The sequence below is a fragment of the Helianthus annuus genome, chromosome 5, assembly GCF_002127325.2.
Source record: "Helianthus annuus cultivar XRQ/B chromosome 5, HanXRQr2.0-SUNRISE, whole genome shotgun sequence".
Lineage (NCBI taxonomy): Eukaryota > Viridiplantae > Streptophyta > Magnoliopsida > Asterales > Asteraceae > Helianthus > Helianthus annuus.
In genome coordinates, this window is record NC_035437.2 from 3,116,853 (window position 1) to 3,133,210 (window position 16,358).

The 16,358-nt window shown below is 38.3% G+C and overlaps 1 protein-coding gene and 1 long non-coding RNA gene across 2 annotated transcripts; both read left to right on the forward strand.

Moving 5' to 3' along the window:
• The first annotated feature begins 11,250 nt into the window (after positions 1 to 11,250).
• LOC110942490 (zinc finger BED domain-containing protein RICESLEEPER 2-like) lies at positions 11,251 to 12,655 on the forward strand. Its single transcript, XM_022184269.1, has 2 exons — positions 11,251 to 12,581; positions 12,643 to 12,655. The coding sequence occupies exons 1-2, from the start codon at positions 11,251 to 11,253 to the stop codon at positions 12,653 to 12,655; spliced, it is 1,344 nt and encodes a 447-aa protein (XP_022039961.1).
• Positions 12,656 to 12,678: 23 nt separating this feature from the next.
• LOC110938440 lies at positions 12,679 to 13,158 on the forward strand. The gene is made up of 3 exons (XR_002591397.2): positions 12,679 to 12,832; positions 12,918 to 12,994; positions 13,067 to 13,158. It is a non-coding gene; the product is annotated as an uncharacterized LOC110938440 (long non-coding RNA).
• The last annotated feature ends 3,200 nt before the right edge of the window (positions 13,159 to 16,358 follow it).

Below are 16,358 nucleotides of genomic sequence, written 5' to 3' on the forward strand. Positions count from 1 at the left end.
CCTTCGATGAGCTATCCTTCGACACAGACAATACAACCAGTTTACGAACTGTTGGCCAAGTCAAACCAGGAGGACGGTTGACTTGGTCAACTTACAGGACTGACAAGGACATCGTTTACATCGTGACCGAATACAGACAAAGTACAGACACAAGTGCACCAACAAACTCCCCCTTGGCTGTAGCTTTGTCTCGATCTTCGATGGTTGCAGATTTGTCTCGATCTTGATCATCTTTGATCTTCATGTCTTCAAGACTCTGATGTCCTTTCAAGTCTTCAATGTCGGAGGATCTTCAAAGTCTTCACGTCTTGTAAGCAGAGAGTGTATCAACAAACTACCCGTATCATGTAGGAAGTGTGTTGACAAACTCCCCCTTAACATAAGCTCCCCCTTGAGTTATGCTCGTGAAAAACTTGATCTTTATGAAGTTAGATCCTTGTGGTGTTGATGATGGCCAGCGGCAACTCGATCATCTTCATCTTTTGAGCGCTTTCACGTCATGTCTTCATTCCGAAGCTTGTCATCTACCATGTTCTCCTAGCCTTTAGAATCTGCACATGCAAGAAATCTAAACGCGTAATGAGAAGAACTGCTTGGAATATAGTTAACATAAACAAATGACACACGTATGACCATGTCACAGTCAAACACCGTCCGACAGTTTGAAAGTTTTACAAATTTATCAATTATAGTTTTCAACTTTCAAAACTTGCAAATTTTGACCGTTTATGAAGATTTAGTCAATTCGGTTTTCGTTCAGGTTTCAGGTAACGAAGACTCGAGTTCCAACATCGTACGATCGAAAATAAAGCAGAAATAAAATCTTTTTGGTATTTTTGAATTTTTCAAATGTAAAGACTGAAAGCAGTAAATAAATATATACGGACATTCTTTTTGCGAGTTTCGAGGGTAAGAGAATCATATCAGTGTACGGTCATGCCAAAACGCTCTTGTTGTTTAATTAGTTAACATTAAGATAAGCATCCTATAACAATTATCGGTATTGTTGTCCACTTAAGCTCAACTTATCAGATGTAATCATGTTTAGGAGATACGTTAAGGTATGATTTATACTTACCGACCGGTGTTCATCCACATCACGACACATTCCCGTATCAAGGTATGCACGAGGGTTCATCTTACCGGTGAGTATACCGATTATCATCTGTTTGACCGTATATGATGTGAGATTCTCACTTATTTTGATTTGAAAACAAGCCCTATGTGATATAATCACTTATTGATGAGGAACTTGATTTTCATATGCATGAGGGCACAGGAGCAAGTCCGTGAACAGGTCAGTACTTCCGTACAGCAGAGAGACGAACTTGACTCCCGGATAAATGTGATATTTTATCACTTATTTGATATGGACATGTGATTGTTTATCACTTATTGAGGTTGAATGCAGTATGTAATATGTACACGTATGTATAGTATCATGGAAGATCTAGACTTGCGTCCCCGTTATTTTTCGGTAAAAGATACAACCATGATACCCAGATGATAAGCAGCATAAAGACCGAATATCTCAGAACCTCGGCAATCTATCAAACGAAATTTCGGTACTAAGACCATATGCCAATGAATGGTTCCCACCTGATCTTCAGTCGATTAAGATTTATATCACCCTGCACACTTTAAAATGATTGTGAGCCTACCGATACATCTTATATAGAGCTGCTTATCGTTTTTCATTTAAGGTTTAAAGAGGTTTGGATAGACCACTGATGTACTATCATTTTCTCTTTTGCTCGCCAGGAAACTCATTTTTGTTTTTCTATTGTTTTTGTGTTTTTGAAATTTTTCGATGTTTTTGGATTTTCAGATTTTTGGATTTACTCCCCCTAAAATCAATAAACTAAGATAAATTTAAAACACAAAGGTATTTACAAAAATGATTTTCCGATGTTGGTTTTTGTCACACCCCGATTTCCACGTGTCTCACCGGTGGGCCCGGTGGGGGATTACCGTGACGATGTTGGCAACAATATAGTCAAACCACACAATTATATAATGCACAGCGGAAGCATAAGATAAATATATATATTTCAACCTCTGGTGATAATATCAATGTATTACAGAAGTTGAATATCCACAGTGGATCGTAAATAATCATAAAGTATTGTTCCATCAGATACTGCAATCAAGCTTGCGAGGCTTATCCCGACGCTAGGGAGCTAATACCAGCCAATTTACGTTTAGGTACCTGCACTTAATCTTTTTGGGGAAAATACGTCAGTTTACACTGGTAAATACATTCAACTGACGCATTTGAAAATGTTTATTAAAATTGATTTGAATGCACAAGGCACAAACTCTTTTATAACTTGGGAAAATTCATAATGATCTTGTGAACGTTTTACATGTTCTTTTATGCGTTCAGTAGCCCGGGTCGTGCCGGGTTAAAGATTTATAGACACACCACGTTTGCGTAAAACCGTAGTATAAAAACCAACGGCTACGTCTTTTAATTTTAATGTCGACACTTTATACCGGGTGTACGCCTACACCGGGATGTCGATGGTCGTGGCCATTTCGTAAAATGATGCCAAGGATATCCGGGACAACGGTCATTAAACCCCCCAAAGGCTTATAAGCAACAAAACTGTTTAAATGAGCCGATCATATTTAATCAATTAACCACCTAAGCGATGGAATTATATAATGCTCAATCAAGCGGTATTAATATACCGTAACCCAAGCCCATATAGGGGAAATAAGTTAAAGTATTTACCTTTGCAAGTATTAATCCTTAATTTAGATCAAGTCACCGATAGCTTTTACTGGGGCTCCTAATCTGGAACGAAGGTTTTAATTAACCTCTTAGAATCCTAACGGTCCTTATATTAGCCGTAGCTTAAACCGGTTGATTCCGATATATAGATATGGTTAATTCGCACGAAAAGGCGAAAACCGAGAATGGAGTATGATTTGGACCCAACAAGTTCAGAGACTTGTTTTATATGGGTTTATAGTTCATACTCTGGATTTTGGGGTTCAAATAATATAATTTGACCCATATCGGCTATTGCACGAAAACTAGTTCCATGAGCCGTACCGTGTGCGCAAATAGGCGAAACGGTTAACCATAAGTGTCCTACGCTTATTTCCTAAGTCAATATGCCTTAAAAGTATTTTGGTATCAGTAGAATACCTTCCGTAACGCCCGTAACGAGTTTAAGTTTATATTATGCCCTGTAGGGGCTTTTCGGTCATTTTAAAGACTTTAAAATGGGCTTTTCGAGTTCTACAGGAAATCTGAGTTTCCCGAACAGCTTATAAAGCTTAAAATACTTTATTTATTATTTAAAACCAGTAGTAACTGGAATCGGGTCAAAAGACCTTGTAGAACTCCCGTTTTGGCCGAAAAGGGCATATTCGGTATTAACCGAACCGTAGCCATAACCGCAGGTTATGAGCAAGGTAAAATTTATTAAAAATCTCTAAAATTCCCAAAATATTATTTTACCACAGTGGGTAAAAGTTTTGGTGACGAAAACTTGGGTTAGATGGGCGTTATGCTAATTGCGCCGTTAATTACAAAACTTTCTTCAAAGTGCGCCTTTTAGCATAACTCTCATTCTAGACCTCGGATTGACGTGAAAGTTTAAGGACATGCTTATAATTTAATAAGCAAGGTTTTGGTCCATTCACGTGTCCGAAATACTCGTTTTAATTTTAAAAGGCCGTTACGGTCAACTTTTAGGCGAATGACGGAAATACGTAAAAGGCTCGGATAACTCATGAACCGACCACAGAGGTTTATACCAACATGTGACCTGGTCCTAAGAGAGTCCTAAGGTATATTCATACCTCACTAAAACGGGTCAGAACTGAAGTCAAAGCAAAAGTCAAACTTTTGCGACATTCGGCTCCGAACCGGTTCAATATAGCAAATGGTCGATTCAAACGAGCGCAAACAAGTTTATATGCTTATTATCATGTTTTATGATTGTCAAAACAGGTTCCATAACATATACATTACAGATTATGCATAAATCGCTAAAATAGCTTTCTGTTGACTTTTTAACCGCACGTTTGACTCGACATTTGACATAGTTAGAGTGGTGATCAGGGGGAACCATTTTAGAGGTTTATTACCCACATAAATACCAACTCATAACCACTTTTGATTCGTCATAAGACTGAACCATCACTGAGTTATTTAAATGTCAAACCGTATTTACGACGGTTCGGTTTTTAGCTAAATACTAAGCAAATGTGGAACCACAAAGGTTGAATTACTTACAGAGGTTGTGTTCTTGCTTATGGAGCAGAGATGAGGACTTGAGAGCACTTAGAATGATCAAGGATGTGAGTTTGAGTTGTGTGTATAGTTATGAGCTTAAGGCATGCTATTTATAGCCAATGCCAAGCAAACATGATCATTACAACACTTACAATCAGACCAGAGGAGAGGTGATGGTAGGTGTCCCCTAAGTGTTATGGGTTGAGCATAGGGTGCCCATGCCCCATTTGTTGGTTATTGATCGTTCAAGGCTCCAAAAGTCAAGAAAACATCAACATTCTGCATCTGGGCACTTTACGCGGCCCGCATGGGAGTTCCCATGCAATATAACGCGGGTCGCCTGAGTTTAATAAATCAGATGCGTAATTGAGGTGGCTCGCGGCCCGCCTCAACTTAAGCTTAACCTTCACGCGGGCCGCGAGAGGTTAAGATTTCAGGATGTTCAAATCCTTTTGCAATGATTGCAGAATCCAGCCATTAATTAATAACGAAATCTTTCGTAATGAATTGCCTGACCTTTCGGTTTTGAAGGGGTAACTTTGCGGTTTAGCCCTCGGTTATTTACCGATAGGGGCCTCGTGTTATTTACCCGCATTATTAAGTCCCCGGTTAGTTTATTAATTATTCAGAAAGCCTTAACTTTCATTATTGACGCTTTTAACCCTTCTTCTACGAATTCGATCGTAACTTTCTCGTTTCATATCGAAACTTCGCGAAACTTCATATATATTATTTTAGTGAGTGTATAATACCGTTACAAAGTCTTTGGAACGTTAAAGGGTCACTCAGAGGTATTATTAAACATGTTGACACAGTTAACCCCTGTAGTTTGTAATCTCTCACTTTCTTCCGCGTTTTGTTTTTGTACGATCTATAATTTATTCGTTTGAAGGTTTAAGCATTATTTAGGGATACTATACAGTTTATTTACCCTTGTTGACATTTATAACCCTCGAATTTATATACTTTCAAGGCTTGTCAAAATTAGTCCTTTATTTATTATAGATGCCACGTGTCAACAAATGACACGTGTTAACACATCATTGGACTCAAAAATTCGAGGTGTTACAGTTTTACTCTTGCTTGACCCTAATGCCATTTACCAATAATAAAAAGTCAAATCTTGATTTGTCAAATGCTTTGGTAAATAAGTCGGCACGTTGGTCATCGGTGTGGACCTTAACAACATCGATGAGTTTCATATTGAAACGATCACGTGTGAGGTGATATTAAAGTTCAACGTGTCAGGTCAAAGAGTGCTGTACGAGATGATAATAATTCATAAAGCAGCTTAAATATCGACAAGCATAGGAGAGATTAGAAATTCAAAACCGTATCCTGCAACTGCTTCGTGCATTGCAAGGAATCTGAGCACTCTCCCAAACTGGATATCCACCCGGTGTGGACTTCAAAGTCGATTTTTGTAGCTACTAAGAAATCTCTTCACAGCAACACGATCAAACACCTCCGGGTCCGGCTGGTCTTACACATTGCACCAGCGAAGGTCTTTGTCTTTCTCTCTCAGAAGTGGTGTGCGGATGTCCAATCCACGCCACGGCATCTGCACACATTTCATTGTATTCTTTCCTGAGGACCCGATCAAAGACCATAACAACCAAATTTTGGTACGTGCTTCATCTGGTCGAATTTTGCAACTTCATTCAGCCACATTCTTTCATCAGACATTTTTGTCTTCTTTTCTTTTTCCTTCCTCTCCATCAATGACAACAACATTCTCCTAGATATAACAATATTTCGGAGCCTTATGTCGCCAATCTTGTGCATGTACGCTCCACTATCAACAATCCTAAGACTATCAATAGTTCCTCCTGGAACATCCTGCACACTCATTCAGAGATTAGTTGGAGAGGGGGACCCAAGCCTTCACAGACTTGGGTCGTCCGTCATCATCGAGAATTGTAACATCCATTTCCCGATGATTCGGAATTGATGTAGCTCCCCCTGAAACAATTACCGGTTTTGGTATCCAAATCTGTTTCTGTTTTTCATGTTTAACATCCGATTTAACAGATTTTGTTTGGATGACCTCCGGTTTTAAAACCTTTTCAGCTTCTTTTCTTTGTTTCTTTTCTCGTTGTTTAACAAGACGAGGGTCCTGTTTTGGTGAAACATATCTTTTATGGTAATTGTTACCATGGGGGGCATCAATTTTTGACTTTCTCTTGGTGAGATATGGACAATTCTTAATAATGTGTCCATACTCACAGCATTCAAAGCATGATCTCCGCTCAACAAACCTCGGAGTATCATAACTGTAATAGCTGGATGATGAACTTCGTGATCTTGAGGTACTTGGTCCTACATCACAACCGTTTGTGTGTTGTGTATAGTTGTTTTGACTGTTTCTTTTCAAAATTTTACTTTGTTTAACAAAATCCTTATTGGATTTGCTTTTGAAAGTATCAATTTTATCAGTCCCTCTTGATTTCACGAAGTTTATCTTCCGATCCTTTTTCTTGTTTTCGCCCTGTTTGCCTTTTCTATTCTCTTGGGCGGCATGATTTTGTTCACGGGGATCATCAACCTTTGCTTTCAACTTATGAAGATATGGACAATTTCGAATTATATGTCCAATTGTACCACATTCGAAACAATATCTTCGTTCAGCAATCCCCGAAGCATCATGTGATCGTCTTGCCGACGATGATGAACTTTGTGATCCCGAGGTACTAGGTTTTGAACAGTTTGGATCATTTCTTTTCAACACTGTTGCTTGTTTAACAAAATCTAAGTTAGATTTGTTCTCAAAAGTTTCGATTTTGTCCGTTCCCTTAGATTTCACAAAGTTCACATTCCTGTTTTTCTTTTGGGTCTGTTTCTTCTGACCCTGAGTCGGTGATTTTCCTTTAGGATTGGTATGATTTGGCTGCCTCTTTTCTGTTGGTAATTTTTGATTGCCATATTGTTTTCGAATTTCAGCCTTTGGAATAGGAGGACACTGTGTAACTGTAACACGTGATCCTGTCTTTCCCAAAAACTTACTTGTCGAATTTTGAAAGACTTCACTGATTAATGATTGATTAACATTCTTAATCGGAAAATCTTTGTCTGAATAAATTTTATCATCACCAACAAGAGTGTACAGCAAGTTCACTCCCTCCGACTCTTGTGCAGACGAGGACTCGATTGCAACAGTCTTAGCGGGTTTTGCAGGAGGATCACATAGAATGTAATTCTCGAGAGGTATGTCCCCATCTTTGACTTCCGCATCAGACTTTGCTGGGACAGCATCATCAGATTCATCATCAGAAGAATCAGCATCCTCAGTAATGACTGGAGGGTCCTGATTCAGTTCAGCAGAAGACACACATGTATCTGCTGATACATCTGAATCGGATGATACATCTTTCTTATATCCGAGTCCTGTTGCAAACTCCTTTACATCTAGAGGAACAGATGGTTCAAAGAACACTCTATCCTCCTCGTCAGGCAATGCATCATAATTGTGTCTCACTAGTGGTGGACATTTCTTGTAGCCTATGCATGTGACATCCCGTTTTTCTTTCTGAACGTCAATGATGTGATCCAACACATAGCTAGAGCTCAGATAACTGTCTAGCTTAAGTTGGATCGCCTCACTTTCGGTTTTCACACAAGCCATCTCTTTTTGCATAGTCTCAAGGCGAGATATATACATATTTATGTCAGTTTGTTTTCTGGAAACCATTTTTGTTAATTCGGTTTTATCTTTCTTCAAGTTCTCAATTACCGACTTAAACTCTTTTTCATGGTTCTCATAAAACATGTTGGCTTCAGTGCATTTTGAAAGATCCACGGTCAACTTCTGGTTGTGGATAAATGTCACATCATATTTCTCTTGCAAAGCTTCGTGTTTGCTTTGCAATTCACACCACTTGGCATTCAATGAAACATGTTTGTCTTGCAAGTCAAACAAACTAGCTTGTAAAGCATCATGTTTGCCTTGCAACTCAGACATGTTTGCTTCTAGATCAGCACACTTAACTCTTAATCTAGCACAATTATCACAATCTACAGCAGTGGGTTTATCGGCACATACCTGACTGGAATCACTCTCAGGTGTTGGCCTTTCTGCATTAGAATTAATAACCTCCCTTGATGATTCACATTTGGATCCATCCTCGCTCGAACTTGAACTTGAAGTTGTATCACCCTCAACTGAAGTTGAGACATCTTCATCTGAACTTCTGTCATGTTCAGAACTGTCATCATTTCCCGAGGATTCACCATTGCTTGTATCTTTGACAATTTCAGCATACAACGCCGATTTTGTCTGACTACTGTTCTTTGTATCAAGAGATGACGGTTCTACAGTAGAACGGTGGTGTTGTAAACCAACTGGGGGTAATGGATTTCCATAAAGGTCTGTAGTTGGAGCTGGCTTTACAGGAACTTTTATTGGATTGCCAAACCAATCTGTTGTTATTTTCGGTTCACTTTGCTTTTGATTAGTAACCGATGCCCACATTTCTGCGGTAATTCGAGGTGGTGTGGGAGATTCGGCCCATGATGGAGATAAACTTATACACGTGTATTTTCCACTGTCTGGAGTCGGTGTACCCAACCATGAGGGAGTGGAACCCGAACTTGTATATTTTCCACTGTCTGGAGCCGGAGTTCCCCACCAACTCGGATTCATCTTTGATAAGAAAAATAAATTCTATTTCAATAGCTTGAAAGATGATGGCCACCCGAAAGATCACACACAGCCGAAGGATCCTGGTTCGAAAGATCTGAAAAACAGAAACTTGTTAACTATAAACAGATTACAAACGAAAGATCAACACTTGTTCGAATGATCAACAGTGTTCGAAAGATCACTGTTGACTTTCGAGCAATGGTTTCGAAAGATTCAAAATTTCGAAAGATTCACACTTGAAAGATCCTTATCTTTCGAGATAAATCCTTATCTTTCGAAATAAATCCTTATCTTTCGAACAACTATCTTTCGAATAGATTCCCTGGTTCGAAGGATAACACTCTGACTTCGAAGGATGGGTCGAAAGATGTATATCTATCGAAGCTTCCTTGATCGAAAGATGGTCTTTCGATGTCGAAAGATATCCTTCGAAACCCACTGACACACTGACACTGATGTGAAAGGTTGGTGAAAAGGTGATAGGTTGGTAAGGTCAACTTTCGGCAAAAGGGATGGTCAGAATGTACTTTCCCACCAACTTTGAAAATGTTACCCAAAATGTACACCCTTATCCAGAAACCAGTCACCGAAAAATGACCGGAATTTTGGCCGGAAAAACACCAAGTTTCTTAAAAACAGATTTTTAAGTTACCCAACCCAACCTTGAACACTCCCGAAAAGTTTAGAACGCGTTTTTCAGTTTAAAAGTGCAAGAAAACCACCAAAAACGGGTGCTAAAACAAGTGTCCAAACACACCAAGAACTTGAACAAAACCCGGTTTTAAACAAGGTAAAGAGCCTTAGCTCTGATACCACTTGTAGGTCCCTCTCGAAGGATGACGAACCTAAACCTTGTTATACAAACCCACTAGCGAGTGCGGAATCCAAGCTAGCAAGCAAACCGGGATGAAACAAGCACAAACACAAACACACAAAGATTCACCGATTAACACCACTTGTATTAATACGAATGAAAGGTTCCGGTTACAAGCTCAATGTTCACAAATGTGCTTTGCAAACTCTCAAAGTGTGTGTGTGTGTGTTTTGGACAGAATGCTCTCAAGTGTCTCTCTTGTGTCTGTCTCAAGTATCTCCTCTTTTTTGTCTCACACACTGCATGGGTATATATATACCCAGCACAGATTGACTTGTCCGAAGGATTCGATAGATGGTCGAAGGATCATCTATCGATTACTAGGCTTTCGAAGGATCAGCATCTACCTCGAAGGATGATCTATCGATCATCCATCGAAGGCTCATCTTTCGAGCACATCGAAGGATCAACATTATCCTTCGATGAGCTATCCTTCGACACAGACAATACAACCAGTTTACGAACTGTTGACCAAGTCAAACCAGGAGGACGGTTGACTTGGTCAACTTACAGGACTGACAAGGACATCGTTTACATCGTGACCGAATACAGACAAAGTACAGACACAAGTGCACCAACAGTCCTCCGCCACAGACCTCCGCCGTCTCCTCCGCCACAAACCCACAACGTCTCCGACGTCTCCTCCGGCACAAACCCCCACCGTCTCCGCCATCTCCTCCGGCACAAGGTTTGAAATTTTTATTTTTATTCTGAAAAAGGCTTTAATTTTGTGAAGAGAGTTTATAAGAACTTCTGAAATTTATTAGGAATGTCTTTGAAAAATGCATAAATTCTGTGTTGAATGATAATTTATTAGGTTGTATCTTTTGTATTCCTTTGTGTTGTCTTTTGGGTCAAAATCACGTGATTGGACATTTGATGATAGCAATGAACTTCATTAATTTAAAGTTTGTTTTCCCTTTTCATATGATGCTTATTTTGTTGAACATAAATATGTGTTGAAGTGTTCTGTAAATCACTACTAGCTTGCTTATGCCATAATCTGTTTTTGTCTTTTTTTTTTTTGTCAATTTCAGTAATACAGTGTGCTTTGATATGCTTACGGCTGTTGCTTATATATAAAGTTGTATTACGGTTCATTTACAATTATGGGAAAAGGCTTGTTATATACTGTAAGATTTGTTTGATTTTGAATAGAGTTGTTGATTAGTAAATTTGAGTATTATTTTGAAAGGTATGTCAAACAACTCGGAATTTGGACAACATAGTGTAGAAGGGGAACATGAGGATGAAGGCAATTCATATAGTTCGGGTAAACATCGTTCATATGTTTGGGACTATTTTGACCCATTACCGGTTGCACCCAATGGGGACAAAAAAGCAAAATGCAGTGCTTGCGGACAGGTGTATGTTACGAATGCAAGCTCGGGAACATCTAACTTAAGACGACATATCCCTAAGTGTTTTGATATTGATGGGCCTGGTCCGGCGAAAAAAGAAAGACGCGCCCCTTTAGATCAAGCGATGTACAGGGAGATGTTGGCGATTTCAATTATCAAACATAACTACCCTTTCAGCTATGTTGAACATGAGGAAACAAGAAAGTTGCACAAATTTCTACACGGTGATGTGAAATTCATAACAAGAAATACCGCAAAGGCGGATGTCTTAAAAATATACGAGCGAGAGAAGATGATTATTAAAGACAAGTTAGAAAAGGTAACCAGTAGGATATGCTTGACTTCTGATTTATGGAGTTCGATCACGACAGATGGATTTATGGCATTAACAGCTCATTATGTTGATGAGAACTGGAATCTAAGGAAAAAAGTGCTAAACTTTAGAGTTATACCCCCTCCACACAGTGGTTCCATTTTAGCAGAGCACTTGATCAATTTTTTAGCAGATTGGGGCATCGAGAAAAAAGTTTTTACCATCACACTAGACAATGCAAAATACAATGACATATTAGTAGATCGTTTGAAAGGTCATTTGCGTTTGAATAACGCATTAGTGTGTGATGGAGATTTTACTCATGTGCGTTGTTCAGCGCACGTGCTAAATCTTATCGTTCAAGCCGGATTGAAAGCAATTGAAGGGGCCATTGAAAAGGTTCGAGAGTCGGTGAAATATGTGAGAGCAAGTGCTGCTAGGAAGTATAAGTTTGCGGAATGCATACAAATACTTTCACTACAATGTGGGAAGCATGTTCGTCAAGATATTGTAACGAGATGGAACTCTACATATCTTATGCTTGATTGTGCATTAGCTTATCAACGGGCTTATACTCGGTTAGCCTTAGTTGATTCAGTTTTTAAAACTTCTCCGTCAGAAGAGGAATGGGCAAGGGTGGAAATAATCACACGACTTTTGAAACCTTTTTATGAAATCACTACTTGGTTTTCTGGAAGCTCCTATCCTACCTCGAACTTATATTTTCATCACGTGTGGAGAATTCAGTTGTATATTGAAGAGGAGATGTGCAATGCGGATCAAGTTATTAGTGACATGGCGAAAGACATGAAAGAAAAGTTTGATAAATATTGGAAAAATTATTCCATGATTTTGTCTTTTGCGGTTATTCTAGATCCTCGGTACAAGGTTAAGCTTGTTGAATATTGTTTTTCAAAGCTTAACATGACATTTGAAGAGCGTGAAATGAAATTGAAGTGTATTGTGGATGGTATGCATAAGCTATATGATACAGAGTATAATATTCAATCGAAGACAATGCATGATTCTTTAATACCCGAGAGTTCAAATGTTGGTGGCAATACGCTCGATGAAATGGATGGGTTCGATACATTTCAAAGCCAATTCAAAGTTGCTGATAATGAAAAGTCACAGTTGACATTGTATTTGGAGGAACAAAACATTGATAGAAAAGTAGAACTTGATGTTTTACAATATTGGAAGGAAAATCAAGTAAGGTATCCAGAACTGGCTATAATGGCTCGCGATATATTGAGCATCCCGATTACTACTGTTGCTTCCGAATCATCTTTCAGTATTGGAGGTCGGGTGTTAAGTAAGTATCGAACTTCATTGCTATCATCAAATGTTGAAGCATTGCTATGCACACGTGATTGGTTATTTGATTTAAAAGGTATTAAAGTTCATTCTCTTTGCAACTTAATTTGTATAATTATAAATTATTTAATAATTCAACTTTAATTTTTTAACGTGTTTAGATGAAAACGAGAACGAAATGGATGAAGATCTTGTTGAAGACATTGAAGCATTGATTCCAACTTTTGGCAACTTTTAGGTAATTAATTTAGACTATTTTAAAACAATTTATTATATATATTTACGATAAATTTGACCCGTTATAACATAGGGACTTTAAAGGAAGCATCCATGAAGAAGCGCAATTCGTCAAGACGTTTTGTATGTTATTGAATTAGATCTTTTGTAAATGCAAGGAACCGAACTAGATCTTTTGTAATTTTCAGTTTACTTAACGGTTTGCAACTTTAGTAATTTGTAACCTGACTTCTATGATTATTATATTTAGTTTTATGGTTCTGGTTTGATTATTATCACACTGGTTCAAGTTGTCAAGTTTGGATCTACTAGCTGTTGGTGCGGTGCTCGTCCCATTGAGCAAGTGAGAATGCATTTTTCGTCGATCGCTTCTAGTTTCTTCAGTTTCAAGAATTAAGTTAACGGGTAATCACTCTATATCCTCTATACTAATACTTGCCCTAAATTCAAATTCATCGTCGATAAATTAACAGGATGATTCTGTTCATTTTTCAAGAGTTTAAAGTTCTAGGTATTATTTTATTTTGAAAAGTTTGAACCTTTGCTATTTGATGCCGTATAGTGCTTTACGAAATCTGATTCAAGTGAAAAAGACTGATGTACAAATGTACAATGTACATACAATGGTGGTATGAACTAGGCAGCCTCTTGAAAGTTTATTAAGACATAATTCGATTTGTGTAGTTAAGCATTTTAAGACCATATATTTGGAGATGTATAATTGATGTTTGGTACATTACATTGCATTGCAGATATTCTTCCTTCAAGGTAGGTTCGTATTTGGACCTGATGTAAGATCACTGGTGCTGACTGTATTCCTTATCGTAGCTCCTGTTTCAGTCTTTTGTGTTTTCGTGGCTAGAAAACTGGTCTATGACTTTGATGACGACTGGGGGATATCAATTATGGTTGTGGCTATTTTATTCACAATACATGTAAGTTTCTCTGCGTACTGAATACATGTAAGTTTCTCTCTTATTTAAAAAGATAGTAGTTCTATCCCAGTATCTTGTTTCTTGGTGAAATTATGATTGCGAAACTAGTTTTAGTAACTTATAACCAAGTTGCTTGTGCTGTAGCATCGTTTTTGCAGAGGAGAAAAAAAAAACTGACCCGATCCGACCCGAAACCCGTTCTGACCCGGACCCGACCCGACCCGAAACCCGTTCTGACCCGGACCCGTTTCGACCCGAACCCGTTTCGACCCGAACCAAATCAACCCTTTTTTATAATTGACCCGTTTTGACCCGAACCCGTTTTGACCCATGACCCAACCCGACCCGACCCGTTTGCCAGGTCAAATTCATGAATAATTGATTCACAGAATGTAATTAACGTCAATGAGAGTAAATAGCAAATAACAGCAATCTTAAAGCAAATAACGAGTCAACACATAAACTAGAAAGACAATAAACCTTTTATCGACCAATCGGAGTATCGATGGTCTTAGGAATTGGAACAGTTTGTTATGATGCAATAGTGGGTGGAACAGCGGCCACATTTTTGTTGCTGTTGCTACGATTGTTCATCATCGTTGTATCAAAAACCATAACCGAAAGAAGAACAAGATCGACTAGGATGAATTTGAATCGAAAAGCTAGGGTTAGGAAGCGCGAGAATGAAATTCTTTTATGGCGGGTCACTTTGGTGAAGCGGGGAACTGAAAATTTTGGATGTGTCAATTTGGGGAACGAGTGAATTGAAACTTCTGGGTTAATTTGATTGGGAAAATTACCAAAATGTTGGTTGACCAAGTGTCTTTGCAATTTTGTCACCTTCCTGCGTTTTTGGAGCGTCCTCGCAGCCTTGGAAGCGTCCCACTGTCATGTTGAAGCGTCCGTTTCCCTTCAAGTGACACGTGTCCGACATGTTGAAGCGTCTGTTTCCGTTACCAAAATGCATCTTTGCTGACGCTTCCGTAGCTTCACGGACGCATTAGCAAATGAGACGGACGCTTCATTAGCCACACGTGTCGCTTGGAAAGAGAACGGACACCTCAATATGACAGGCGGACGCTTCAACATGAAAGGCGGACGCTTCCGAGGCAGAGTAGTCCTTCCAAGGACGCATGAGGGTGACAAATTTGAAAACACTGTTGGCCAACCAACATTTTGGTAATTTTCCCAATTTGATTTCATGGTAGATAAAAAACAATAACTTTTAACAAATTAAAAAAAATATACATTTAGATGTTTCTAATTTACCATTAAATTAAAAAAAATAAACAATTTAATATAACAAGTAGGGTTGTAAACGAGCAGAGCCAAGGTGGGCTCAGGTTTGGCTCGTTTAAAAATTGAGTCTGGCCGAGCCGCCTTGTTTATCTTAACGAGCCAAAATGTTAGGCTCGGGCTCGGCTTGTCAAAAGTTAGAGTTAGTCTTGGCACATCAAAAAATCGAGCTAGCTCGTAACTCATTGAGTTGTCCCGTTTATTTTTCTAAATAGATATCTTTTAACTTTTGTATTTTTGACACAAATTATATACTAAAAACAAAAAAAAAACCAAAAACTATAACTTTACAATCTATTTCTTTTAATAAAAAGTAACCATATATAAGTAATTAAAAACCATAGCTTACATATATATGTATATATATATATGATCTAATTTAAACAAGCCAACTATTAAGAGAGCTACGAACCGAACCTATCTTGGCCCGGGCTTAGGTCATTTACAAACCGAGGCAATTTCAATCCAATCTTTCTTCAAGTAAATTTTGAGTGAGCCGCGAACATTTTAAACAAACAAGTATGTGAATATAAAATTTTCAATGACATACGCAGTGCCATTAAAAACCTAAACTATTGTCACAAAGCCTAAATGCCACCAAAGGTGCGTTATGAGCAAATGTGGCATACGCAAAGTGTCGTTAAAATCCTAAATTAGTGGCACAAAAGCTAAATGTCATTAAAAGCGTGTGCCACTAAATGGCTTTTTGTTTGTATTTAAGAATTTAAAAGCACTTAGAAAATAGTGGCACACGTAAAGTACCACTAAAATATATCAAATATTATAGTGGCATATGAAAAGTATCATTAAAAATCTAAATTAGTGGCATAAGGACTAAATGCCACTAAAAACGTGTGCTAAGCAAATGTGGCACAAAAGTGCCAGTAAAACCTAAATAAATGGCGCAAAAGCTAAATCCCACTAGAAGTGTGTGCCACTAAATGGACTTTTTTGTAGTGCTTGTTCCTGTAACTCGAATCCTAGCCCGGTATATCTCATTATAATTTCACACCATTGTGAACCTTACGCCTTTTTTACTCTCTGATCGAGGTTCTCGGCATTGAAAAATCTTCGTAAACTAAATCACACATGTATATGTTGACATTTAAGAGATATAAAGTCAAGAAAATCAAG

Coding starts and splice junctions, on each gene's coding strand:
- LOC110942490 (XM_022184269.1), top strand. CDS start 11,251: ATGTACAGGGAGATGTTGGCGATTTCAATTATCAAACATAACTACCCT.